The sequence below is a fragment of the Lycium ferocissimum genome, chromosome 8 (genome assembly GCF_029784015.1).
Source record: "Lycium ferocissimum isolate CSIRO_LF1 chromosome 8, AGI_CSIRO_Lferr_CH_V1, whole genome shotgun sequence".
Classification (NCBI taxonomy): Eukaryota; Viridiplantae; Streptophyta; class Magnoliopsida; order Solanales; family Solanaceae; genus Lycium; species Lycium ferocissimum.
This window is the reverse complement of record NC_081349.1, coordinates 53320810-53347089: the sequence shown is the minus strand read 5'-3', so window position 1 is coordinate 53347089 and position 26280 is coordinate 53320810. Positions and strand designations below refer to the sequence as shown.

At 36.0% G+C, this 26280-nt stretch overlaps 2 protein-coding genes across 2 annotated transcripts; one reads left to right on the top strand and one right to left on the bottom strand.

The window, feature by feature from the left end:
• The first annotated feature begins 4499 nt into the window (after window positions 1–4499).
• LOC132068741 (serine/threonine-protein kinase STY13-like) lies at window positions 4500–14063 on the top strand. Its single transcript, XM_059462430.1, has 3 exons — window positions 4500–4734; window positions 6863–7853; window positions 13415–14063. Exons 2-3 carry the CDS (start codon window positions 6958–6960, stop codon window positions 13752–13754), a joined length of 1236 nt encoding a protein of 411 aa, XP_059318413.1. The 5' UTR covers window positions 4500–4734; window positions 6863–6957; the 3' UTR covers window positions 13755–14063.
• A 1412-nt stretch (window positions 14064–15475) lies between these two features.
• LOC132068740 (YTH domain-containing protein ECT1-like) lies at window positions 15476–25987 on the bottom strand. Its single transcript, XM_059462429.1, has 8 exons — window positions 25712–25987; window positions 21588–21625; window positions 21310–21484; window positions 20491–20567; window positions 19909–20409; window positions 17300–17824; window positions 16786–16998; window positions 15476–16314 (listed from the first exon to the last, which is right to left on the bottom strand). The coding sequence occupies exons 1-8, from the start codon at window positions 25764–25766 to the stop codon at window positions 16072–16074; spliced, it is 1827 nt and encodes a 608-aa protein (XP_059318412.1). The 5' UTR covers window positions 25767–25987; the 3' UTR covers window positions 15476–16071.
• Window positions 25988–26280: the final 293 nt, after the last annotated feature.

The window sequence follows — 26280 nt, the reverse complement described above, 5'->3', positions numbered from 1 at the left end:
ATCACTCGCATCTCCTCAGTAATAAACATGGATCAACTTGTTAAAGTACGGAAAATCAAATCTAGATTGAAATTACTCCTCACCATCGAAGTCTCTTGTTGATCTGCAAACCCAGGTCGATTTTCTGACCCTTCTGTGATGATACTCCTATAGTTCACTGCCTAAAATTCCGTCTTCGGTTGGAATAAGCTTCTTCATAAGCAGATTTAGCTTCTTAGCCAAGTCGTCAATCTTTGAATTCAACTCTGTAATGTGATTTTGGAGCTGATTGTCCAGCTTCTTGATGCGTTCCTATGTAGCTTTAGATCGAGTCTCTGTAATCATCATTATTGGTCCAAGAAAGGGCTCTAATACCAATTTGATAAACTTGAAAGAGATATAGATTCAAGGCATAAATAAAATAATTTTATCAGCTCAAATGATTACAAATCACTAATCAACTACTACTTTACTGAATTACAATTGTGGAAGGATTAGTAAGTAGCTAGTTGAGCTCCAATGACGATTCGCTGAAAAAGGAAGATAGAAGAGAGATAAAAAATTAGGGTTGAAGTGAGAAGAGAGAAGCAAATGAGGAAGAGAAAGAAGACAATTAGGATTCTTATCGAAAATTCTTAGCCCCTATGAATTGGTTATCTGGGCCATTTATTGTTACCAGGTTGTATCTCCACCGTTAGATAACATCTATGGGATTTAATCAAAATAGTCCCCGTATTAATGTCACACAATATCTAGCCGTCCATTTGTCTTTAATATTTTCCCCATCTGCACACACGTGTGCACCCTTTTCTTTCGGCGTATCCACTCCACTTTCCTAATTTGAATTCATTTAATCTCCTTCTCTAGCTTACCATTCGATGATTATAGTATAATCATTAGACTCAAACTCACACAATTGCAAATTTTGGTGATTTAGAGATGAACAAGATGGATTCAATCTAACTCTACTAACAACACCAATGACGCTTTAATTCTAAATTAGCGGAGGCCTCCTATATGGATTATAAACATTAATTTTGCTTATTTAGCCGTGCATCAATTTAATGTTCAATATATTTTCTTTGAAGACAAAATAAAAGTACTCTAACACTGAAGGCTCTTTATGTTCTATTCAAACGTACAAATTTCAAATAGAAGTAAAAGGATTTCTCATTGACAGACCACCTAATGTATGTGCGTTAGCTCGACTAAGCCTTGATCAATTAGTTTTTTTTTTTTTTTAAATTGTTTTTATTACTTGGGGGTAGGGGAAATGGGGAGGGGATTACAATGTGGGGATTCGAACCCTCACCAACAAGGTGAAAGTTCAGGTAGCCAACCAACTGTGCTACTAGATCCCTACCTTTGATCAATTAGTTGGTTATGCTCAAATGTGATTTTTTTCACTTATATTTTTCTTCTTCATCGTTCACAAAATTTCTCAATTTTGTATAGGATGAACCATCTCTTGCATAATCATTATTAGACTAATTTCAAATCGTTGAGTCCTGCTAATGAACATATGAAGGACATCTCAGGGAATAGAACAAAATATATTAATATTATAAAATGTGATTTGGGTGTGGTTGCATTTATTTGGATATAAGATTATATTAAACTCTTCCTTATTGTTATCTTGAATTGGATTGAAAGAATAAATATTTCAAGATTCATTAGGGGAGGTTACAATTTGTTTCTCGTGATTTTTTTCACTTATATTTTTCTTCTTCATCGTTCACAAAATTTCTCAATTTTGTATAGGATGAACCATCTCTTGCATAATCATTATTAGACTAATTTCAAATCGTTGAGTCCTACTAATGAACATATGAAGGACATCTCAGGGAATAGAACAAAATATATTAATATTATAAAATGTGATTTGGGTGTGGTTGCATTTATTTGGATATAAGATTATATTAAACTCTTCCTTATTGTTATCTTGAATTGGATTGAAAGAATAAATATTTCAAGATTCATTAGGGGAGGTTACAATTTGTTTCTCGTACTCAACTATAATTTGAATAATATATAATATTATTGGGTAAATAAATAGATAAATGATATCTATTTATAGCTTATAGTTATACAATGCTAAATGTATGTCTAATTAGTTATTACGAGAATAAATTTTAAATTTAAAACTATTTGAATAAAAGTGAAAATTACCCTCTATTGTTTTATTCTTTGTTAGTTGGAGTCTTCATTTTATTTGCTTGCTTTAGAGTACTAGTTTCATACCACAAACTGCTACTACAATGTTTCGTATTAAATCAATTTAGGTAGACTCATGAGAAAGTCACTAATAAGATCATGAATTTCTCTCCAAATATTCCTCTCTTTTTTTTTTCCAGAGTTATTTTAATGAGTTTGTAAATTGACCCAGTCAAGGGAACACCCATAGACCATAGCAAGCACAAAAGTCCTAGCAGTCAAAGCTCAATTTATTACGCGGCCGAGATTATTCTTGACCCAAAACAGCATGTCTGTTGAAAAATACGAGCGACTATACAACACGTCTTCCCCCGTTGCGAGTAAAGAGAAAAACGAGAGACCAAGACTCTTAGGGCTTGTTTGGTATGGTGGATAAATAAAAATAGTTCTGGAATAAAAATTTAATATCGTTTTATTCTACGTTCGGTTGTTTTATCTGGGATAACTAATCTTGATATTCGTATTCCACTACGTGACAGAGACAACTTATCGTGGTACTATTTTTAATTCTGATATAAATTATCCCAAAATTAGTAATCAAACAAAGAATAAATTACTACTAAATTTTTATTTCAGGACTATTTAAGGTTATATCCAGCATAAGTAACACTACATATATTATAAGTTATGAATGTATTATTTATCATAGATACTAAATTAACTAATACATGTATAACTAACCAATGAATAACTAATTTCTATATAAAAATAATACTAAATTTTCTCAAAACTATTACTCCCTCTATCACATAATAAGTGTCACCTTAGCCAAATTTTTTTGTTCCATAATAAGTGTCACCTTAGGATGCCAATGCATATATTGACTAGTTTATTCCATGTTTATCCTTGGACAAAAAATAACAAGTTTCTTTATTCAAGGCCAAAAGTTAAATTCACAATGTCAAATTTTGGGTTTCGCTTGAAAATGAAAGATTTGGCCCATGGAACAAAACTACTATATATAAGTGTCAATATGGGTTTTTTGTAGTCCTCACATCTCAAAGCACCCTATAGGAATCTTACATGCGGATGTTTTGAATTGTCCTTGCATATTTTCAATTTTTTATATTTGTCTCATTCATTACTAAAGGCCACTTCCCATATGGGCTTTTATAATTGGTGTTGTGTAACTTTTTTAAAAATCTCTTCTAGGTGCTTTTTAGATTATTCTTCTAATCCATATTATATGGTGGTCTTAATTTTTATATTTAGTTTAAAATAAATAATTATTTATATAACTAAGCAGGTATTATTAAATAAATTTACCCTTATTTCCAATAAGTGAATTGTTACACAAGTAAGAAATATTAAATTGATACCATTTAATTAAAGATATTTTAGTCTAGGGGTGGGTGATTTTTTAAAGAGTGTGTCCAAACTAAAAACATCATATAATATGAACTGGGGAAGTACCTTTTAAATTATTTCTTAAACTGGTATAATTTATGTAACTTTGGTGCCAAAGTTTCTTTTTCAACTGAAGCATTTACTAGATCTTACCTTATATTTTAACATATCTCACATAATATATTCCTCACCAACATTTCCTCTCTATTATTTTAAACTTCCAAAATTTTACTTCTTTAGTGAGATCACATATGCATACAAATACAAAAAGTAAAATTTATTGAATGGTGTTGTATAGTACTGAAGATGAAGGTAGCATTATCAGTCCAGATTGAATTAGCTTAATAAGCATGTTTGATTAACTAGGAGCTAATCCGTTTAAACATAAAGTATGCATGAAGAATTAAATTAATTCTTAAGAAGTAATCCTTTTAAGCATAAAATAAATTACGTACGTCCCTTTGATATTTGCTAATTTTCAAACCAAACTTGCTTTCTCATAAATAATTTTTTTTTGTTAAAAATTATACAATTGTATGGCGAAGAAACTCTAATAGTTATTCAAATTTATGGAGAAGATATGTTTAACTTGTAATTATATTAAATTAATTATGTAGTAAACATACGTGACTCAAATTATGCTTATTTGATAAAAGTTATATACTATTTTTATATTTTGAGTTTGAGCTTGGACTTAGCACGAGCCTACTGCAACTAGTAGGATTAATAAGAGGCAAAAGAAGTAGTAGTATTACTCTAAATAATGATAGTTAGATTCACAATGTCAAAAGATAGATTATTTATGCATGCTCATCAGGAGGAAAAGGTAGTTTTTTTTTATATAAGGGTAATATGATAAACTTTAGATTAATGATTTCTTAACATATATATCTTTTGTTAAGGTGACATTTATTGTACGGAAGGGAGGTAGTATTTTATATTAACAGACGCATAAGGCTAGGAAACGAGCCCCTTATAGCTAAGAAGACAATATTCATTTCATCACTGCGTGTGTTTTCTCTTTCTACTGCTACTACTAGTCTCCTCCACTTTTCTTTTTTCTATCTTTCTTTCTTCTATAATAATATTCCTTTTTATGCGTTGAACGCTGCGCGTGTGTGTACAACTTGAATTGATCGGATTATTGTAAGTTGGAACAGTGAATTTACAAAGTCAAGCCCCTCTTTGATCAAGGTAATTTTACCCTCAGATCACCTAATTTTGTATGGGTTATTCTTGTTCTAGTAATGGGAATTTTCTTCTTCATTTTGACAACTTTTCTTTTACTGCTTGTGGTTAATGTTTCAATGGGTTCTTTCGTTTATTTTTAGTTTGCATTAAAGCGAATTTTCAGCTTGCTAATTTTGAGTTGGGTTAAGCTTTTGTTTTACTGATTATGGTTAAAGTTTCCAACTTCTTTATTCATTCTGTTGACTTGGTCATTTTTTATTGTTGTATTAAAGGTTTTGTTAATTTTAGCTTCTTTTTAAAGTTTCGATTTTTTTTTATTTTTTTTTTATGTGGGGTTGAGGTGGATACAGCGTTTTGAGGAAATTACAATTTAACAAAAGGGGAGTTTTAGTTTTTGTTGAATACTCTCTTGTATTAATGGGGAAATTTCAGCTTGTTTTTGACCTGGGTAAAGCTATTGTTTTACGGCTTATGGTTAAAGTTTCTATTTTTTTATTTATTTATTTTGGGGGTGAGATGGAAGCTGAGACAGACGCGTTTTGAGGAAATTACAATTTAGCCTTTATTGTTTTGAGGAAATTTCTTTACTTTTTGTTGATTAATCTCTTGCGTCGTCGAATGATGGGTTTTTTTCTTCTTGTATTAATGGGAATTATCAGCTAGCTTTTGCTAATTTTGAGCTGGTTAAAGTTTCAATTTTTTTTTATTTTTTTTTTTAGTGGGTGGGGGTCTGGAAGAAAAAAATTCAATAGGAGGTTTTTTATGTTATTGTTCTGTGCATTTATGTTTTCAGAAAGACTTATGGTTGATTGTTTGTCCTTATTTCTGAGCCACTTTTATGTGGGCATTTGGACATGAGAATTGTGAAGTTCGGAAAAAAAGTAGTATTTGTTTTCAAGTTGAAAATGGTATTTACAAACTGGAGTTGTGTTTGGACATGAATGCAAATTGGAGTTATTTTTGGATTTTTATGACTGATTTGGAGTGAAAATATTCCGGAAAATTGTAACAATTCTACGTCCAAACAGTAACGAAAACTATCCGTGGCCAAACGGGCGCTAAATGTAGTGAGAATTAGCTTTTTTACCCAATTAGTGAAGAGGGATAGATATCTTAGGATCAATGCCGACTTAGCTAGGAAGAAACTGATTCATATAGGTGATATGAGCTAGTTGTTATCAAGGTTTAGTTGTTTGGTTTACACTTAAATTTGGTTTGGAGTTTGTGTTAGAGACTTGCATCTTTGTAAGGACAAGTAAGTTTTTGGAGAATCTTGGTATAAAGAAGCTCTAATTTGCATGCAAATACAAATTATTTACGTAGTATTTTATATAAAATGGAGGTGAATAGAGCAAAATGGATAAAGAGGATTCATGTAGTCGTCCCCAAGTAATTTGGAATTGAGGCGTAGTTGATTTGTGTTGAGTTCCCACATCGGTAGGTGATAGGTTATTTGGTCTCGTTATATATGGTATTGGGCAATCATCATCACCTCATGAGCTAGCTTTGAGGTAGATGTTAGGTGTAAGATAAATTTCTTATCATGGTCTCATAACATTTAGTGAGAAAATAATCATTGTAGAAGAGAAACTCCATTCCCGGCAATTCTATAAATGTTCTGAGGTTCCTTTGCTTCCTAAAGGTACTGCACATATACCAGTACCACCAATAGAATTGGAACCCTCATGCGACCAAACCCAAGAAATCCTGTTGCCGTAGTGTCCTCTCTTATTTCTTTTCCTTCTCACATGGTCAGAGCCATTCCCATCCAATTCATGATTTACCCGATGTTGGGCTCTCATCTTATATTATCCACGCTCTAGATGACCAGCTCTAGGCGTGCGGGGTTGTGGTGAGTTCCCACATCGATAGGTGATGGGTTATTTGGCTTCGTCATATGTGGTATTGGACGACCATCACATGACGAGCTATTTTTTGAGGTTGAGTTAGGCCCAATATCCATTTTTTATCAAATGGATTGATTGAGTCTTTTATGTCATTAAAGTTTGAAACAATCTTTGTGTAATTATTGTCCCTTAATCAATTGGTAATTGCATTCAAGTGGGAGAGGAGGATTTTCTGAATTGGGTTTTGAATAAGAGATCTTTTGTTCTTCATGTTTTTTCCTCAGGGTTATGGAGAGTGAAGTTTGACTATGCAAATCCTCATGCAGAATAAATAAGCTAGACAGGAAGCTTTTGTGCTGCAGTAGCTTTATCAGAGAAAATGTTGGAGGCTCCTAAGTTTGCAGGACTTATAGACTTAAATGAGAACCATGATAACTATGGCATCACTCAAAACTTTTACCATAAGCTTGGTGAGGGGTCAAACATGTCAATCGACAGTTATGGGAGTTTGCAGATGAGCGATGGTGGAGGTTCCGTTGCGATGTCAATGGATAACAGCAGTGTTGGATCAAATGGCTCCCACACTCGTATTTTAAACCACCAGGGCCTCAAGCGTGTCCGCAACTATTCTGTGGTAGGTAGTGTAAACAGGGGGAGAGTTTCTCAAGGGTTGAGTGATGATGCCCTAGCTCAAGCTTTGATGGATCCTCGATCTCCTACTGACGGGCTTGAGAATTATGATGAGTGGACGATTGATTTGAGGAAGCTGAACATGGGTCCAGCTTTTGCTCAAGGTGCTTTTGGGAAACTCTACAAGGGATCATACAATGGTGAGGATGTTGCAATCAAGCTTCTAGAGAAGCCAGAAAACGATCTCGAGAGGGCTCACTTGATGGAGCAGGCATTTCAGCAGGAAGTCATGATGTTGGCAAGGTTGAAACATCCAAATATAGTGCGTTTTATTGGTGCATGCCGTAAACCAATGGTCTGGTGTATTGTGACTGAATATGCAAAAGGGGGATCAGTGCGTCAGTTTCTGGCCAGGCGACAAAATCGATCTGTGCCCTTGAAGTTAGCAGTGAAACAGGCTTTAGACGTGGCAAGGGGAATGGAATATGTACATGACCTGAATCTGATACACCGTGACCTGAAATCTGACAATCTACTGATTGCTGCGGACAAGTCAATCAAGATTGCGGATTTTGGGGTTGCTCGTATTGAGGTGCAGACTGAAGGAATGACACCAGAGACTGGAACATATCGCTGGATGGCTCCGTAAGTTTCTGGACTCTCTAGCAGCTTTGTTTAATCCTATTATCTTGTTCCAGGCTTTGGCCTTTTGGAAAAACCCAGTAAGAGATCTAGTTTTGCTGTTTCTCTTATTCCCGTGTGAATATTTTGTCTTTTTTGTGTTAGTTTTATTGTTCCGAACGTCCTACTGTTTGATTCATATATGTTACCTATTCATGCATACTGGTACAGCCGTTTACTTACCAAGGCAAAGGAGCAATGGCTGCGAAAAGAAATAATTTTGTTCTGCATGATATCTGCTTGGGTATTAAATTCTTACTACATCCTTCTCTTGATGGTTTGAAATACAGCAAATGTTGCATACCTTTTCAAAATTGAAGGTAATGTGCGCTTATAAGCTATGTTGAACTCTTTCTCCTTGAACTATGGAAAGGTAATACCATTATCCTTAAAAAAAAAAAAAAAAAAAAAAAAAAAAGAGAGAAGCAAGGGGTATAATTTCATTGCAAGCATCCACTCAGAAAATCAAGATGAATTGCCTTAGTCTTTTTCTATTTTTGGTGTAAACAGGATGTTGTTAGTGATGTAGGGGACCTAGTAGATCTGATAGGCATCTGTTAATGTTTTAGATCTTCAGCTACTTGCTGATCCCTTCTTTTGCCCCTTTGGCTCCTCTTGGAGCTTGTAACAACAGCTCTCAGCAGCTTTGATGCTGATCTTTTGGATTTCAATAGAAGTTATTACCTTTCTCAAAAACATATAATTTGATTGCAAGCAGGAAGCTCTTTTTTAAAATTTTATTTGCATTTCTCGTCAGACAAGTCTGTTTTGAAAAAGTTTTATTCTTAAAAAATACAAGGATTAGCTCCTTTGTTGAAATACGTTGAGAGGAACAAAGTGATAATCCCTCCTTTTCACTTCACATTTCTCACCAAACAAATTTGGCAGTTTAAAAAGTTTTATTCTTAGACATACAAGGGACCAACACTTCGTCGAGAGCCACAAAAATGCTCCCTTTTATTCAGAAAAGAGGATCATTTGTGTCTCGACATTTTGCAACAATTCCAATATTTGTACGTCAAAAGGATGAGGACTCCAGAAGATTGGAAGTTCAATCAAATTTTTCCATTTGATTTTATTTAAATCAACAACCTCTTACTAGATGCTATTAAGAAGAATTTGGGAAGTAGCTCCTTTGGCGCCATATGGACTTATATGAAAAGAGGAACACAGAGTGTTTGAAGGTGTAGAAAGCTCCCTTGTATAGTTTAGTTGTGCCTTTTTTTTTTTTTCTTTTTTTTTGAAACGGGTAACTTTGTCTATGTTTCATATGTAGCAAAACAGTACGTAGGTAGTACTGAAACCTAACTTTTAGTGTCCTCTATCTATATTGAATCTAAAACATCAATAATAGTGACAGTATCATTTGAGTAGATCTGATTACGCCAAAAATACAACAGCAAAATAAAGCTTAGCTTGATCTTCTCTACCCCATTCACCACATTCTCAAAACATCTGGAGTTTCTCTCCTTCCAAATTGTCCACCAGATGCAAGCAGGGATAATTCTCCATCTAGTCCTGTCCTTTGCCTGTAAGCCTGTTTCCTCCCAGCTTTTAAGAGCATTTGTAACCTTTCCAGGCATGGTCCAGGAAATGCCTTTGAGGTTAAGAATAATTCTCCATAGATGAGCTGTTATCTTACAGTGAAGGAAGAGATAGTTAGCTGTCTCTGCTGTTTCGCCACACAAAAAGCATCTGGAACATAAAATGAACCCTCTTTTCATCAAATTATCCTGTGTAAGGGCTGCTTCTTTAGCCAGTAGCCACACAAAACAGGCAACTTTGAGAGGAATTCTAGTTTTCCAGATGTGTTTCCAAGGCCAGTTGGCTATCTGCTGGTTGGAATAATTCATCATCTTGTAAGCTGCGATTAACCTTGAATAAACCCCTGCTGCTTCCTTGCCACCATAATACATCTTCACCTGTCTGTAGTCCACTAAACTGCTCTAGTGTACTAAAGAATTCAGCCACTCTTTGTACTTCCCAGTATTGATGTCTTCTAAAGATGATGTTCCATCCTTGAGGTGTCCACATCTCTGCTATAGTCCTTTGCTGGCTTAGAACTATATTGAAGATATCTAGGAAAAACCAATTCCAATCTGCCAATTGTCCTTCCAAAAGCTAGTTTTACTCCCATCAAACACTATGTCTTGGAAGTTCTCAGTGAAGGCAAGTTATAATAGGACAAATACTATCAATGTTTTGACTGATCCTTGGCCTTGGAAATTGATATGGAAGACAAAATTACCCACCAAAGTCAAGTGTTTTACTTGGACAGCCCTCAAAAATGCCATACTAACTCTGGATAATTTTAAAAAGAAGAAGATCCATTTGGTGAACAGATGCTATATGTGCGAAAAAGAGTCAGAGTCAGTTAACCATCTTTTTTTGCATTGCCCTGTTGCAGCAGATCTCTAGCACATGTTTACAACAATTTTTGGAATCAGTTGGACAATCCCATATAGCTTAAAAGGAGCAGTTGAAAGTTGGAGCTTATGGAAAGTGAACAAAACCATCAACAAGATCTGGTAAATGATACCTGCATGTGTTTTTTGGTGTTTATGGACAGAGAGGAACAGCAGATGCTTTGATGGGACTTCAACTCCTAACTGTTCTCTAAAATCAAAGTGTTTAGTTAACCTTTTTAGTTGGAGCAATCTATCCCCTGTGAATGATGTTATCCCCCTTTTAGATTTCATTGGCTCCCTCTCAGTGGCTTAGTAGCCTGAGTCTTTTGCTCATGGTTTTAAACTCCCAGCTCTTACTAGTTTTCTTTTGCAGTGTCTGGAGTTTTTAACCTTTTCTTTGTAAGTGTTGCATCTGCTTGATGCTTTTGAATGCTTACTTCATCAAAAAAAAAAAAAAAAAAAAAAAAAAAAAATTTGATCTTGGAATTATCCCTCAACTCATTCCACAGTGCTCTAATGGATCTCCATAGACTAACCCCCTATGGTGTAGTGACCTCCTAAGTCATCCATTTGTCTTCCATACTCTGCTTTAATAATATTCCCCTTCTCCACCCCCCCCCCCCCCCCTTTTTTTTTTTTTTTTTTTTTTTTTTGAGAAGTAATAATATTCCCCCATAGGAGTTGATTCTCATTGGTGAACTTCCACAACCATTGCGTTTCAAGAGTTTTACTCTGAATCTTCAAGTTCTTGATCCCTAACCCTCCAAATTTCCTGCCAAAAGTGAGTTCTTTCCACTTAACCAAGTGGTACATTTCTTTTCTTTGTTCCCATGCCATTAAAAATTCCTCCTGAGGCCATCCAACCTATTGATGACCCCTGTTGGGATGGGGAACTGGGATATCATGTATGTTGGAAGTGCATCAAGTACTGAGTTGATAAGAGTCGATCTGCCACCCATTGACAGATACTGGGTCTTCCACCTGGCCAAGTTCTTTTCACCTTCTTAATAACATTGTTCCAAATTTTTGCTGACTTGGATTTAGCTCCCGAAGGCATTCCAAGATATATTGTTGGAGCCCCTACTTCACCACCCAAAACAGCAGCCAACAGGTCCATGTTTGTTACTTCATTAATATGGTAAAGGAAACTTTTCCTCCAGTTAATATGCAAGCCAGATATTCCTTCAAAAAGAACCAGAATCACCCTGAGATATCTCAATTGATCTTCTTCTGCATCACAGAATATAAGTTTATCATCTGCATACCGTAAATGAGTCACCTCTAGACTGTCATTGTCAATTCTAGCTACATCAAAACCTTTTATCCACCCATTCAAATTGGCTGTTTTAATCATATTGTTAAGGCCTTCCATAGCAATCACAAACAGAAAAGGTGATAAAAGGGTCACCTTGCCTGAGTCCCCTTTGTTCTTTGAATGTGCTTTTGAAGGCAAAAAATGTAAAAACGTGAGAAATTCCATAGGACTTGAAGCGAAAAGTGTGAAGTGAAGCCCACAATTTCAGAAAAGAAAGTACCAAACGTATGACTTTAATACTATAATAATCAAATTGCAATCGAAATGTTTAGTGCATCTCTTTTGTTGGACAATGTTGTCCCAGTAACTAGTACAGTTTTTGAATTTTATTAGCACTTTAGTTCTTGATTGAGACATTGTTTGGGGCAAACGATATTTTGTTACACTTTTGTTCTTTTGTAATTAGCCTCCTGTAGCTTTGCATCTTCTTGATGCCCTTCAATGAAACACATCAAATTTTGGTGTGGCCCCTAGGGCTTTGGTCCAGTGGTAAGAACGCAACTCGTAATGTATGGTGTGATGGTGTCACGGGTTCGAACCCTGCGTAGGCAAAGGCTTGGTATATAAATAGAATAGCGTAGAGGGCCGGGTCCATTATCTACTGAGTTTTAACCGTGTGCCACTAGCCCTTGGAGACTTGTGGGTTATTAATTGCTCCCTTCGTCCCTATTTATATGACTTTCTTTTTTAGTGAGTCCCAAAAAAATGACATCTTTCTATATTTAGTGACAATTTAACTTTAAACTTACCGTTTTACCCTTAATGAGATGATGCCACAAAAATTTCTATGGCTTATTTAGGCCACAAGTTTCTAAAGTCTTCCCTTTTCTCTTAAAATCCGTGCCTAATCAAACACCGTCACATAAATTGGACGGGGAGGGAGTATGTTTTGTATGAGATTCTCTACTTCTGTTTACATCTCTTACGTGGGTTTTCCGTTACATCAATATAATTATTAATCAAACAGTCAACTAGGTCTCATCTCAAACTAGTTAGGGTTGGGTATATGAATACTCTATATCCGTTATTTATGCGTTAGGATTTCGATGCTTCTACTCCAGCTCTTGATGTAAAAGAGGCCGTCTTTCCATCTCCCAATCAGAGCAGTATCTTTAGATTTCCGGTATTCACCCATCACCAGATTAATGTTTAAGCTGTATTCTGTTTCAAAAAATGTGGCAAGTGGAATAATTTTTTTTTTGTTTCTAATAGGAATTTCTTTTTGAAATTTACTCTGAAACAAGAATCTCGACCTGACTATTTCTGGCAGCGACAATCACCATTTTTTTTTCATGGTGATTGTTGCTGCCAGAAATAGTCAGGTCGGAATTATTGTAATCAGAATAGATGTATGAGGTGGCTGTGGTTGGGGTGAGCATGTCACTGTGATGGTACATGTATCTAAAGAATGTAAAATAGATGACCTGTTGAAGGAAAATTTTGAAAAATATGCTTCTGACTAATGTAATACGGTCTCGCCTAAAAATGGGTGTCGTCATATCAGATAAAGTTTGTTGCTCAGCATTTCTAGGGCACTCTGAATAAGTTAAATCTAGTTCTAGCATTTCAAGTTTTGATTTGTATTCATCTGAAAAAGGAAAACCTTTCTAGCTATATTCTCCTGAGAAACTCGTTATGTGCTGTAGCAATTCTGCCATTTTTGCTTCAATTTTTACAATATGTCATGATTCTTTTTTTTTTTTTTTTTTTTTTTTTTTGGGGGAAAAAAAGAAAACATCCAAAATTGTTTAGCATGTAACTTTTATTGTAGGTTGCTTGAGTTCATTTACTCTGTTTTGCAGGGAGATGATCCAGCATCGGCCTTACACCCACAAAGTTGATGTTTATAGTTTTGGCATCGTTTTGTGGGAGCTGATAACAGGTATGCTTCCGTTCCAGAAAATGACCGCTGTGCAGGCAGCTTTTGCTGTAGTCAACAAAGGTGTTCGTCCAGCAATACCCAATGATTGTTTGCCTGTTCTAAGTGAGATCATGACCCGCTGCTGGGATGCTAACCCTGATAATAGGCCACCATTCTCTCAGGTGGTCAGAATGCTTGAGATCGCGGAAACAGAGATCATGACAACCGTCAGAAAGGCCCGTTTTAGGTGCTGCATAAGTCAACCTATGACTACTGATTAATGTGGAAGCAGTAAAAGCAGGGGTAAAAAATTTGAAGAAGCCAAAACAATAGATGATTTTAACTCCTCTACGTGTATCTCTATCAAGCATAATTTCTTTGTTCAGATAGAAAAGGGAGCAAGTTATGAGTACTATTTGTTTCTTTGCTGTATCTCTTTTTGTTCTCTTTGGATTTAAGATGCTGATTAGTAGTAATAGAGAGGGCTGATGTGTATTTATACCTGTCCTTTTATGGAATTGTTAGACCCTACACTTTGTTGTTGTAAGTTTGATCAAAATATATAGTGTCCTGATGATCTTACTTTCTGATCCATCCGCACACCCTCATCTTTGTGTTAGTCCCCAATGGTTGATCTTACAATGCAGAAATATGCTAGTAAGAGTGACATATTTTGCTTGGAAGGATTGCGAGCGTATCGGGAATCAATTCATGTGACCACAATAATATTAGTCAATGTGGCATTGGTGTATGAGAGGTTTTTGAGGACTGGAGTTTTCTGATTATTGGGGAGCAAGAATGAGATTTTGATTGGAGACTGGGGATTGATTTTTCCATTTCCTGGGAGATCATAAGTTCCTTCAACTATCCTACTTGGTCCAACCTGCCATTGCTAGCAACTTTGACTACAGATTGAACGGGGATTCCGTCTTCTTGTTCCGCGAGGAAAAGGTCTCGAATGGCCTATCTTCATGCCCGCCTGGTCCCTATCTTTAATTTTAATTTTACTTGAAAGTGAAGTCAAATCAATAAAGTGAACCTCCTTAAAAGTGAAGTCAAATCAATAAAGTGATTTCATTATGTTTGGACCTTCGATTTAGATTTTTCAAATTGCAGTTTTTTTTATAAATATAAAAATTTCACAAGTTGTGAAAATCATCAAATTTTTTTCAATTCTTATACAATCTTTACCAAATGAATAAATCATAGTCCATAATAAAAAAAGAAAATTTAACATGAATATTAATGTAACCACTTTTTAATATAATTCTCCCGCATGGTACGAATAATCTCCACACCGAGCATGCATTTCCCGATTAGTAAACATGATTGGTAAATATATCTATCAATTTATGAGTCTTTTCTTACAAAATATAAACGTATGGGACAAATTTTATATTTATATTTTTTAAAATCATGATTTCAAATTCCAAATCATGCCTTTTTGAATGATTTGAAATTTCATCTCATGAGATGAAATCAGAGATAAAATCGCATGTTCAAACGCTGATTCCATCGCATGAGATGAAATCACATGTCCAAACACCTACTAAATCTTTGCCAAGAAGCTTCTACTTGAGATGTAGCTGCCTTGTCAAACTGTGGGTTTAAGGGGTCAAGAGACCATAACTAAAATCTCGGTACATTGCTCGAATTTCAATAGTCTCACACTCATGGCCATTATTTCCCAGTTCAACGTCTTTACTTGTTAACTCTTTTAAAAAAAGGAGATTGTCATGGTCGTCAAGTTGAACAAAATTCAACTGACTCCCGACCCCAAACCAAACAAAACAAAAAGAAAAAGAAAAGAAGGGAAAATGGTCTCTCCCCTAGTGAACCACAGAGTGATACTAGCATTACCTCTGTGAGACCTATTATAACCTTTGCTCACACTCGATGAAATCCTGTAGACAATGTATATATTTTCAACTTCGATGCAGATAGAAAATGAAAAGAAGCTACCATACATTACGGTATGAGTAAAGAATTTGCGGGCATAATGCAGCAGAGAAAACGTTGATACCTATGACACCATAAAAGAAATAATCTGACTATAAAAGCCAGGCATTATTTTGGGTTGATCATGAATACAGGCTTAATATAAAGTTGTTTGATTTCTGTAAACATGTTGCAGCCTCCTCCCAATTATCACCCATTTTGGTAATTCTACAGCAATAACAAAGCAGCCCTGGGTACCGTCCGAAACTAAGAAAAGCTCGAGTACAATAAGGCATCAGCCCGGAGAGATCCACAAATTTCCAAATGTCGGATGGCTTCTGTATTGCCTGCCATCACCTACTTTATAGAAACAACGAAGAAATAACGGGAAGACAGTTAGCACTAACACTACTGGCTACTCTCTCCTGGCCCAAGAACTGCAAATCACAACAAATTGAACAAATGACAAATGAAGGAAGAGAGAGAGAGAATTTTCTGATCCAAAGGTGATGAAAAGGCCACCTCCCAAAAAGCTGTTAGCAATATCCTTTTAACTATATGAGCCAGCTGGTTGCCCAACCAAATAAACATTGAATGACTGCAGTAAACCCTGCCTCTGGAATCTGCTACTGGCTTAAGGTAGTGCACTACAAACTCTATTTAAGGCAAATTCTTGTTGCCTTCCAAGTTTAGTGTGCCGGCAAGACTATCAGCTAGTTGACTTATTGTGTCAGCTGCAGTAGTCACTGCAGCACTACCAGGTGGAAGTGTTCGCTGTTTACTCTTCTTTTCAAGCAAGGACTTCTCCCTCTCATCGTAATAGGTGAAATCATCCAAGATAGAGGTATCCGCTTCATAGTTTTTGAAAATTTTCAACATTTCTATTCCCTCTGGCAATTTCACCTGAAATGATCAGAGTGACAAAACAATGTGAAGCAACTTCAACTGGTTCCCACAAGCTATAGGACACATAAATCAAGCAAGAGTAAGGGCACAGTATTGTCAACTGGCACGGTTTTGAATATTAGCATACAGAGAAAAGAACAACAACAACCCAGTGAAATCCCACATCGTGGGGTCTGGGGAGGGTAGAGTGTACGCAGACCTTACTCCTACCAAGGTAGGACGGCTGTTTCCGAAAGACCAAAGAGAGAAATTTCTAGCAGTCATTGATCAATATGCAACCTATCCTGAAAAAATGTGTGATGATAAAGGCAGAAGATCTGGACTAGCTACATTCAAGATAAGCATTTTGCAGATTATTTGCAGCTCCAATAGGTAATACACATTCAGAGCTGGATGATAATCTTAGACATTAGAGAAGAAAGAACAACAGTATAGAAGATTAAAAGGAGTATAGTAGACGACATATACCTCTTGAGAATCTCGGCTGTGAGTCACTGGCTTGTTGTCATTATGTTCCAGAAGTATGTGGCGAAACTGACTGTTAGGAACATCCTTAATGACATGCCATTTAACAGGAAATTGCCCACTCCATCGGTCCTGCTGCCAGTATTCTGCGTTGTTCTCAAAATCAATAGGTCCAACCATCTCAGCCACCCCACAAAATTGTCCACTAGCATTGACCTAGAGTTGTACCCAAAAATTAAAAGCTCAAAAGTTATGCATGCCAATCATATAGAAGTACTCAATATTTGTTAGCATGCATTGATGTTCACTAATTTCTCAATGATAATGACACACAGTGCTAACTGCTAAAAAGAGATACAAATATAGAAAAATCAGCAGTGGAAAATGAAAAAAAGAACTGAAAGAGAAATAGACGCCTTCTGAGAATTATGACAAAGGGTATCCTCTATAAGAACTGTTCTCCAGGAGAGTACTGCATTCTTTTAACTTACAAGGCAATATAAGAGAAGGAACATACCGAAAAAAAGAGAAAAACAGGAGAATTAGCATTCATCTCTTTTGCTTCACGATAAGCAGCATCAAGCTTTCTATTTCCCTGAGGAGTGCTAGCCCAGACACTATATTTGATACTTTTGTGAACATTATCTTCACTGAAGGACTTGATGACAAAGAATTTAGCATGCTCATAATCAGTGAGAAATTCAGGCCGATTGTACTGGTCAGGCTGCAAATTAGAGGTTAACTCAACTTCTTTATGAATAACAGATGACGAGCTATCCTCAACGGAAGCCTTGCTCTTTGGTTTCAATGCCCTTGGTCCTCGGTTTCGTTCACTTGCCATACCAAGAGATTCAGAGGAAATGTTGACAGAGTGTCGATCCCTTTCACGTCTTCCACTTCTGTCAGGAGTTATCCAATTTCGGTGACCAGGTTCCCACAAAGAACCAGAACCACTACCATAGTTCGCACCAGGATAAAAACCGCCTTGGGAATAATGCCTGGCTGAGGAGGCTGGTGTAAATCCAAGACCTTGATGTGAAGCCTGGTTTTGAAAAAATAAGTAGAGAATTCAATCAGAACAGAAGAAGCTACTGAATATAAACAACTAAGAGACAACAAGACGGGACATAAGATAATCAGTTCCCTGTCTATAGTTTCTTATTCGAGATGACAAAAGTCAGTTTTTTTTATTTTTTATCAAGTAATAATTTTCATATAAATAGGGCAGAAGAAGAGCCCGTATGCAAGAAGTATACCAAAAAGTAGAGAACCTCACAGCAAGACATGGTTTTCTACAAAAGCCACCCAATCCTCTAAACCTATGGGAACCTCATGGATGCGCCAAAAAGAAATAAGAGCAAAGAGATTATTTCTCAAATAAACAAAAGTCAGCTGCTTTTCTGGGGTGGGATATATCTCAGCCCTATTAAAGTTAGGAGATATAATACAGCATTGACTAGATCTCATTTCCAAACTAGTGAATTGAGCGCCTAATGACCATTATCCAGATTTTGCAGTTATAATATGCACTATGTTCTTTAATTTTTTTGTTGAGGACAATATGCTGAATGTAAAGGGTAAGAAGGTGCATAAGAATAGATGGCTATAATTTCAAAACCAATCATTGTGGTTAACATTACTAAAGTAGAATCATTTAAAGGAGGGAGCGAAAACTAATGCTTCATAGTTCCACTGATCAAATATCTGCTCTGTACACTAAAATCAACACCGTCAGTTATGTAGTTAAGTTACTGTAGTTAAGTTACTAGTATTATTTTTGAAAAAATAAGAAGTTACGGAAAAAAGGGACAAAAATATGACATCTACAAGGATAAATAAGATCTTATACAGTTTGATAAAAGGGGCACCTAAATTAGTGTTGACATCTGTATAAACACCTTAAAATCCCAAGTAAGCAATTATATACAAGACTTTATTCACAAGCCCACCTCTTAAGAGATGGAACACATTAGGATCATTTTCTTGTTTTCTTATCGTACCACAAAATGGGAACAGTTAACACATTCAATGCTATTAAAATAAGGTAATCCTTAATTATTTGAAATCTAGGATGAATTTCTTGGACAGGTATCTTCTAATATATAGTGTTGTACACGTGATTTTATAATTCAAATTATTTTACTGACAATTCACAGATGGTGTTGCTTACAAACTAAGGGATTTCCACTGAAACTCAAAAAATCAAACCATCTGTACAATATGGTATATTCTCGTTAGTCCCAAATTATAACCAAAACAAAGGAAGCTTTTAACTCTACACAAAGGCCCGTCAAAAGTCCTACTATTTCTCTCCCTCGAATATAATTGTCATACCCCTAATGCTATCCCATCAGACACTACCAACATGGTCTAAGAATTGGGTACTGATGAGACACAGACAATCTCGTATTTTCTATTACAAATGACAGAAACCTTCAAAAAGCACTAGTATTGGACATACACCAATATCCAATACTAATGCTGTTGAAAATAAGGCTTAAATCTTGTGAATACAAACTTTTAACTAGCTATTCAATGAAACACCTATGAAGCCTTTGTGATTGTGGCACGAATAATTCGTCAAGATGAGTCCAGGCTACATTGCTAAATCATATTGTATTTCTTTTCATTAGTGAGAGGAAAGGTGGACATTGAAGAAGGAATGAAATACGTAAAACCAGACAAGTCATAATTGATCGTGTTTTACTTTTTACCTGACTGCAAAAAAGATACAATTGATCGAGTTTAACATTTTACCCGACCAAAAAAAGATACAATTGATCGAGTTTTAAGTTCTATCTCTAATGCATGAAAAGGTGCTTTACCCTTAAGTTTTCTGATAAATTGAAAACTTAACCATTAATGAACGAGCTACATCAGAATAAGTACCACATAAATCTCTTACTACGCTATGCACTTAAACTGGGTTGTTTTGTTTATAAGGGTAGTATAACTTTTGATGTATGCAGTAGCATATAATCATATTATGAACATGATATTTGAGTTGATAAAACACTTATCATTAGAATAACTAACAGATATTTTTTGAGAATTAGTAACAGATTTTCCCAATTCATTTCTTCTCTTTCACTTGATTTTCCAGTGAAAAGGAAAATGATAACAAACCTGCATGGCATTTTGCTCATACGACCCAAGTATGCCACCTGGTTGTGGATATAGTCCCGCAGATGTCATTTGAGACATATATCTTCCAGAGTCCACAGGGTTAGGTCGATTAGGTAAAGATTGACCAGATCCAAATTCACCTTGGTAATTGTAGAAACCAATGTTGCTGCTTCCTGAAAGCTCGCCTCCACCAAACGATCCAACAGGCATGTAGTAACCTGATCCTGGCCCAAACTGTGTGCCATCAATTTCATGGCCAGTGCTTCCTGGTGCCACCAGATCAGACTGTGAAGCTGGAAGAGCTGATGTAACATGTGGCAAGCCAGGGGAAACAGGTGGTGCATAGTAAGATGGAGAAACTGGAATCTGGTGTGAGTATAGCTGACCATCGATCATAAAAGGAGAAAGAGGACTAGCAATGGGGGAGAACTGTCCAAATGCCATCTGAGCATCAAAGCCGTAACCGGGAGGGAAAAAGAGCGGATTTTCATTGTACATCGCCTGCAAAGGGTCAAGGAGAAATTAATATTTCACTGTTGGAATATAAATGCTTCCACACACAAAACTGGAATCAAAACTTACTGGTGGAACCACGTGCAAGTTGTTCACATTGCCATCATTAGATTGTTCGACCCAACTCCCAGTGCCATTGTCGTAACCTGAGCCAGAAGGTAAATAAAGGACCATTGATCATAAGGATTTTCTGTACTCCCCATAACACCCATAGGAGGGGGACGACGTTTAACAAAGGAATTCCTAGAATTAAGGTCTAGAAGTACATTAACGATGGTGAATCCATTGGCAGAAGTACCATCTAAACTTGTCTTACACTTTACATATCACAATCATTGTGAACCATTAATCAAAACTTTAAGTACTGTAGAACTTTTATTTCTATTACCTTCACAATCAAAAAAATTAGTAATCTGGTAAAGAAAGAGATGACCAAGACATAGTCACTTCAAAAAAATGCAACCGAGAAAAGAGGTTACATTACATTTATCCAATCACATTGCATTCAGATTTTAGTGGAACAAATTGAAATAAGTAGAGAGAGAGAGAGAAAGCAGACAGCTTGTCAACCATAAAAAGATCAATTCTATCAAAAGTTTAACCAAACAATGAAGACAAGGGAAACTAGTTCGGATTTCACAAAAGCATATTGCACATATTAAGCTAGTATCCCCAAAAGCATTGGAGCTATTGTAAAAGTAACAACTTTTTAGTATATCAGAGAATCACATGGTGTACTACAATGATAGACAAAGACCATTTGTAGTTTAAGAAAAAAAAAAAAAAAGAGAAATGATTTACTAGGAACTTATTCTTTGGCATCTTGCTCTATCCATGTAAAACCAGGTGAACTGCAACATCAACTAAACATTAGCCAAAGGAACTAACCTCCATAATAAAGACCTTGGTCCTGAGGAGAAAAGGAGTTGGGTGGATAAAAGGTGGATAGAGCTCCAGTTTCAGAGGTAACAGGGTGATCTTTAGCATTTCTTGAAGCCCCAGGGATGGCTGCATCCGGAGAAGCATTTGCAGAAACAACCCTTTCATCTTTCGGCGAAATAGGCTGATAATGGAATAAAACGAAAGTACCAACATAAAATGTCAATATGTTGGCAAAACTATACAAAAGATGAACTAAATGACATTGAAGACTATTAGTAGTATACCTGTTCTGCAGCATTTTGTGGCTCAGCAACTCTTTCACCTACACACACATAAACAAGCCTGTTATTTGTCAATACTAATGCAAATGTTGCAGTAATAACTCAATAATGTGTAGATTTTTTTACAAAAGCAGTGAAAACAAGGACATGAAAGGATCCTGCTAAATCTAACTTCATTTCTCTCACAGGTTTGATTTAAGACCAAAACGATTTTTTTTTTTTTTTTTTTTTTTTACACACATCTTCTGTCCACTTCTCCCCCAGTAGGTCTTAAACAACCCAACTGTCCATCTGCCCCATTTCTAAATAGATGTTTTGGTAGATTTATTTATTTACTTGATAAGTAAAACAACAAAGATGAAGAATGGATTTCTCAAGGCCAAATCCAAATGTTAAATGCAGAGACCCTGCTACGTGAGGTAATAGGATATGAGATTGCCCCCTTCAGATGAAAAAGCAGGTTCCTTTCTCCCAAAGGCCACAATAAAAGAGGAAAGCCTCAAACCCGCAAGAGGGGTTCAGTTGGTTGAGCATGGGGCTTTCATAATGGAGGTCTCAGGTTCGAAACCCCCTGCCTACGACAGCAGGGGATTTGCCTTCTGGGTCGAGCTCGTCGCACGGGGCTTGCCTAGTGCCGGTTATCTCTCCTGTGTGGTTTGCGAGCTATTACACAGGAGCTGGATTTACCCTGTGCGCACCCGAAGGGTAGCGGCTACGGGTTCCCACGTCATCAAAAAAAAAAAAAAAAAAAAGAGGAAAGCCTCAAGGGGATGCTTTGTGAAAAAGATTTGGAACTAATGCTCAAAATTTGGATCCCGCAATTGGAAATGACGCTCCACTCTAAAGAAAACTTGAAAATAGACAACTTTTTGATAAATTTAATTTTCAAAAGTTGTTTTAAGCATAAAAATGAATCCCATATGCATTTCAATTAAGATAAACCCAAGGTGTTCAATTAGTAAAAACAAGGAGTAAGAACTTGTAATATCCCAAATATTTAAAGTGGACATAATAGTCTCTTGACTATGAGAAAGCAAAACAAAAAACTCCCTCCATTTCAATTTGTTTGTTTTAGTTTAACTTGGCACGAAGTTTAAAAAAATAAAGAAGACTTTTGAATCTTGTGATCTCAAACTAAGAGGTCTTAAATATGTCATGCAGGATGTAAAGAGTTACTGAATATAGAAAGTGTTATTCTTTTTTAAACCGACTAAAGTGGAAAGTAAGACAAACAAACTGAAACGAAGGGAGTAATAATTAATTCAGTTGAAAACTTAGTGGTCCAAGCCCATAACAAGAACAACATATCAAGCATAGTCCCACAGGTGGGGTCCAAGCCCATAATATAAGGAATTAAAGTCTAAATGGCATTAGAAGACATCAGAAGGAAATAAAAAGGAGAGGAGCAAAGCAATAGCAAGTGCAGAAAGAGATTTTCAACCCAAATCATCAAGGTACTGATTCTGACCTTTTATTTGAGTTTATTACATGATCACGAGTAGATTTTATAGTGGAAATGTGAAAATTTGAGAAAGTCTTAGACCTACGGTTCTTCAACCCAAATCTTCATTTAAGAGGGCAAATGTTGTAAAAAATTAATTTAGATTAGCATTTTGGAATCCTCTCACTGAGAAAAAATCATTGTTGGTCACGATCCAGGAACTCTGACCAGTTGATCAGAGTCGACATTTTGGGTCAACTTTTGACCATGAGTTAGGCACTTAGGCTTGTATTAAAAATTTTAGTGTATGTTTATTTAAGGTTTTATCTACCATTCTAAACCTGTTTTGTGTAGTTTGAGGTGATCTGCAACCCGAGAGCAGAGTTATGGTTTGTTAAAAAGTGTGCTTGAATTGAGCATTCAAGGTAAGTGAGATTTTTAGTTTTTTCTCAAAGCTTGCTTTTAAAATGCATTTTGTCTGCCTTTGTACATGTGTCAGGACGAGCATGCGCTTGGCAGAATCGGTGGTCTTGACTTATCTTATTTAAAATGCTGAAATCATTTAATAAATGATCATGCCCCATAGCGTTGGGTATTATTTCTTCACCGCCATGATGTGCGTTGGGGTATTAAGTATGCTATCACAGACTCGTTGGGGTGTTTGGTTAATACCCTCAGACACCTTCTTCTTTATTGTGAGGTGGCTTCAGAAATCAGAAACATGTTTTTTGTCTCTTTGGCCTCAATTGGACCAGACCCCTCTCAGTGAAGGATGCTTATGAGAGCTGGAGCCTATGAAGAGTTGACAAAGCCATCAAGAAGATCTGGATTATGACCCCTGCTTGTATTTTTAGTGTATCTGTATAGGTTAGTCATTAATTGCCACTTGCAGATAATTCAATGATTGTTTGGGCATTACCCAAGCACTTCTAAACTGTGATTATACTTGTTTTTGATAATCTTTTTAATAATTTAATTAATGGGCCCGCTCCTCTACCCTTCTCCGCTTAAATACCAAACTTTTGTCTATAGCAGGGTTCGAACTCGAGACGTGCACCTAACCCACACATCACGTGATTTTACTTGTTCAGATGTTGGAAGAGTACCAATGGGTACGTGTCATAAAAAAAAGAGTACCAATGGGTACACTCAATACAATTATCTGTATATAACAAATATGCAGTATGTACTTTGTGTGGGATACAAATTCGGTTGACACAAACAAAGAAAAAAAGCAGATTCACTGATTCAGTGTAGAAAAAATTCACCAGTTAGGGTTCTTGCTCCTTTCTCAATTCTGGGATGAGATATTAGTTAGGAAAGCAATCACAATCATGTTGCAAATCTAGTCATACTAAAACTGCACGTCATGATTTTTAAATGATAACAATTCCTCAGAAATCACCTCCAACAATTGATACCCACACAAAATTGCTTCCAAAACAGCTTACTGTAACACAGGTCCTTGTAATTATTTTTTTGAGAAATAACACAAATCCTCGTAATTATAGCCAACAAATAAAAGATACAAAGGGAAAGAATCCAAATATCCCCTTTCGTGAAACCCTGAAAGAGCAACCGCAAAGCAACTAATCTCCCTAAGAAAGAGAACTATCCACGGTAAACCAATGCCTAACGAGACCAAAAGAAAATTTCCCATTAATACATCAGACAAACACCAGAGGGCAAGCTTTGGCTCAATATTAGAGTTACAACAACAACAACATCATTACCAGTGTACTCTACTATAAGGTGTTAAAAAAGCATCCTTCCGTAAACGCAAAGGCTGTGGCGTACGCAAGATTTTTGGTAATCAGTGTCGACATTTAAAGAAGAAACAGATGAACAAGTTGGAGAAAAAAATGAATAATTATTGCAACATTAAGGTTTTAAGTTTAGCTTGAATAATCCAGTTCAAATCGAGTTCAAGTAATTAAATGTCTAAGACTTATGTTGGAATAACTTTAGGTTGACTGGTTTTATTGGATCCTTAGTAGGAGAGGTGTTCGGGTTCGATTCTCACTCAGAACCTGAAATTTTTTAGCAATACACTTACAAATTCTTTTTTTTTTTTTTAATTGAATATTGCTGCGAAGGACTCGATCTTTATAATATATATGTATTCTTCTTTTTCAGATTATATATATATATTTTACAATTTTCGACAAAACAGTGTCGGATGAAACCCCTTGACATAAGGTGTGTCCACCCCTGCGCAAGGGAAGGCTGCCTAAGATACTCCCGCTCTAGCTCAGTCTTCTCTACGCTGCCCTAGCCTGGAAGCACTTTGTGCATAGGACTAGTCCTATTCGATCATTAAACAACAGCTAAATAAATCTCTAACAAGATAACATTACATACAAGGTCGGCATAAGTAGACTCCATCTAATACAGAACCTCTCTACCCTGCAAAGGTAGGGGTAAGGACTGCATACATCTTACCCTCCCCAAACCCCACTTGCGGGATTACACTGGGTATGTTGTTGTTGTTGTCTAATACAGAACCACGTGCTTGAGGTATATATGCATATATAGAAAAAATTAAACAAACTATACAAAAAAACATCCATATATACTACGAGGTGCCCTTCCCTCACTTCCACTAAATCCTAGATCCACTATTGATGCACCATAAACCATGTAATTAATTACACACAAAGAAAAAGGGGTTAAAATCTGTATGAACCTGGAGATGAAACAGACGTGAATTGATCGATGCTCTGCTGATTCGTATCCTCCATCAAATTGAATCGAATTGAAAATCAAAAGCAAATCTACTGAAAATAGTCTTAATCAATGCAAATCGAAAAAAGAATCAAATTGAGGATTGATTTTTGAGAAGTGATATACGAAAACCCCAATCCAAATCCCCAATTCTCTTATTCGAATTGATGCTTCGCGGCAGGGTTTGGAAAACAATGACATAAAAAGGGTTTTAGGGTCCATATCTGCTGTACATACATTTAGTTTATTTACTTCCAAACTGAGTGCCCAACCAGGAAGTTACCGTTTCAGTTTTTTACTTTTTCTACTTCCTCTTTTGCTTGTAAGTGAAGGTACCAACATTAAAATATTTACAATACTAGTTGTGCCAATTTATATGGCACACTTTCCTTTCCAATCTGTTTAAAAAAGAATGTCATTTTTCTATAATTAGAAATAACTTGACTTTAAAATTCTCCTTTTACTCTTAATGAAATGATTAATAGCCACACAAATGTTTAAGGTTTGTCTTAGATAACAAATTCCAAAAGT

Coding starts and splice junctions, on each gene's coding strand:
- LOC132068741 (XM_059462430.1), top strand. CDS start 6,958: ATGTTGGAGGCTCCTAAGTTTGCAGGACTTATAGACTTAAATGAGAAC. Junction 7,854..13,414: donor ACATATCGCTGGATGGCTCC/GTAAGTTTCTGG, acceptor TCTGTTTTGCAG/GGAGATGATCCAGCATCGGC.
- LOC132068740 (XM_059462429.1), bottom strand. CDS start 25,766: ATGGAGGATACGAATCAGCAGAGCATCGATCAATTCACGTCTGTTTCA. Junction 21,485..21,587: donor CACAAAATGCTGCAGAACAG/GTATACTACTAA, acceptor TTCCATTATCAG/CCTATTTCGCCGAAAGATGA. Junction 16,315..16,785: donor ACAGCCGAGATTCTCAAGAG/GTATATGTCGTC, acceptor TGATCATTTCAG/GTGAAATTGCCAGAGGGAAT.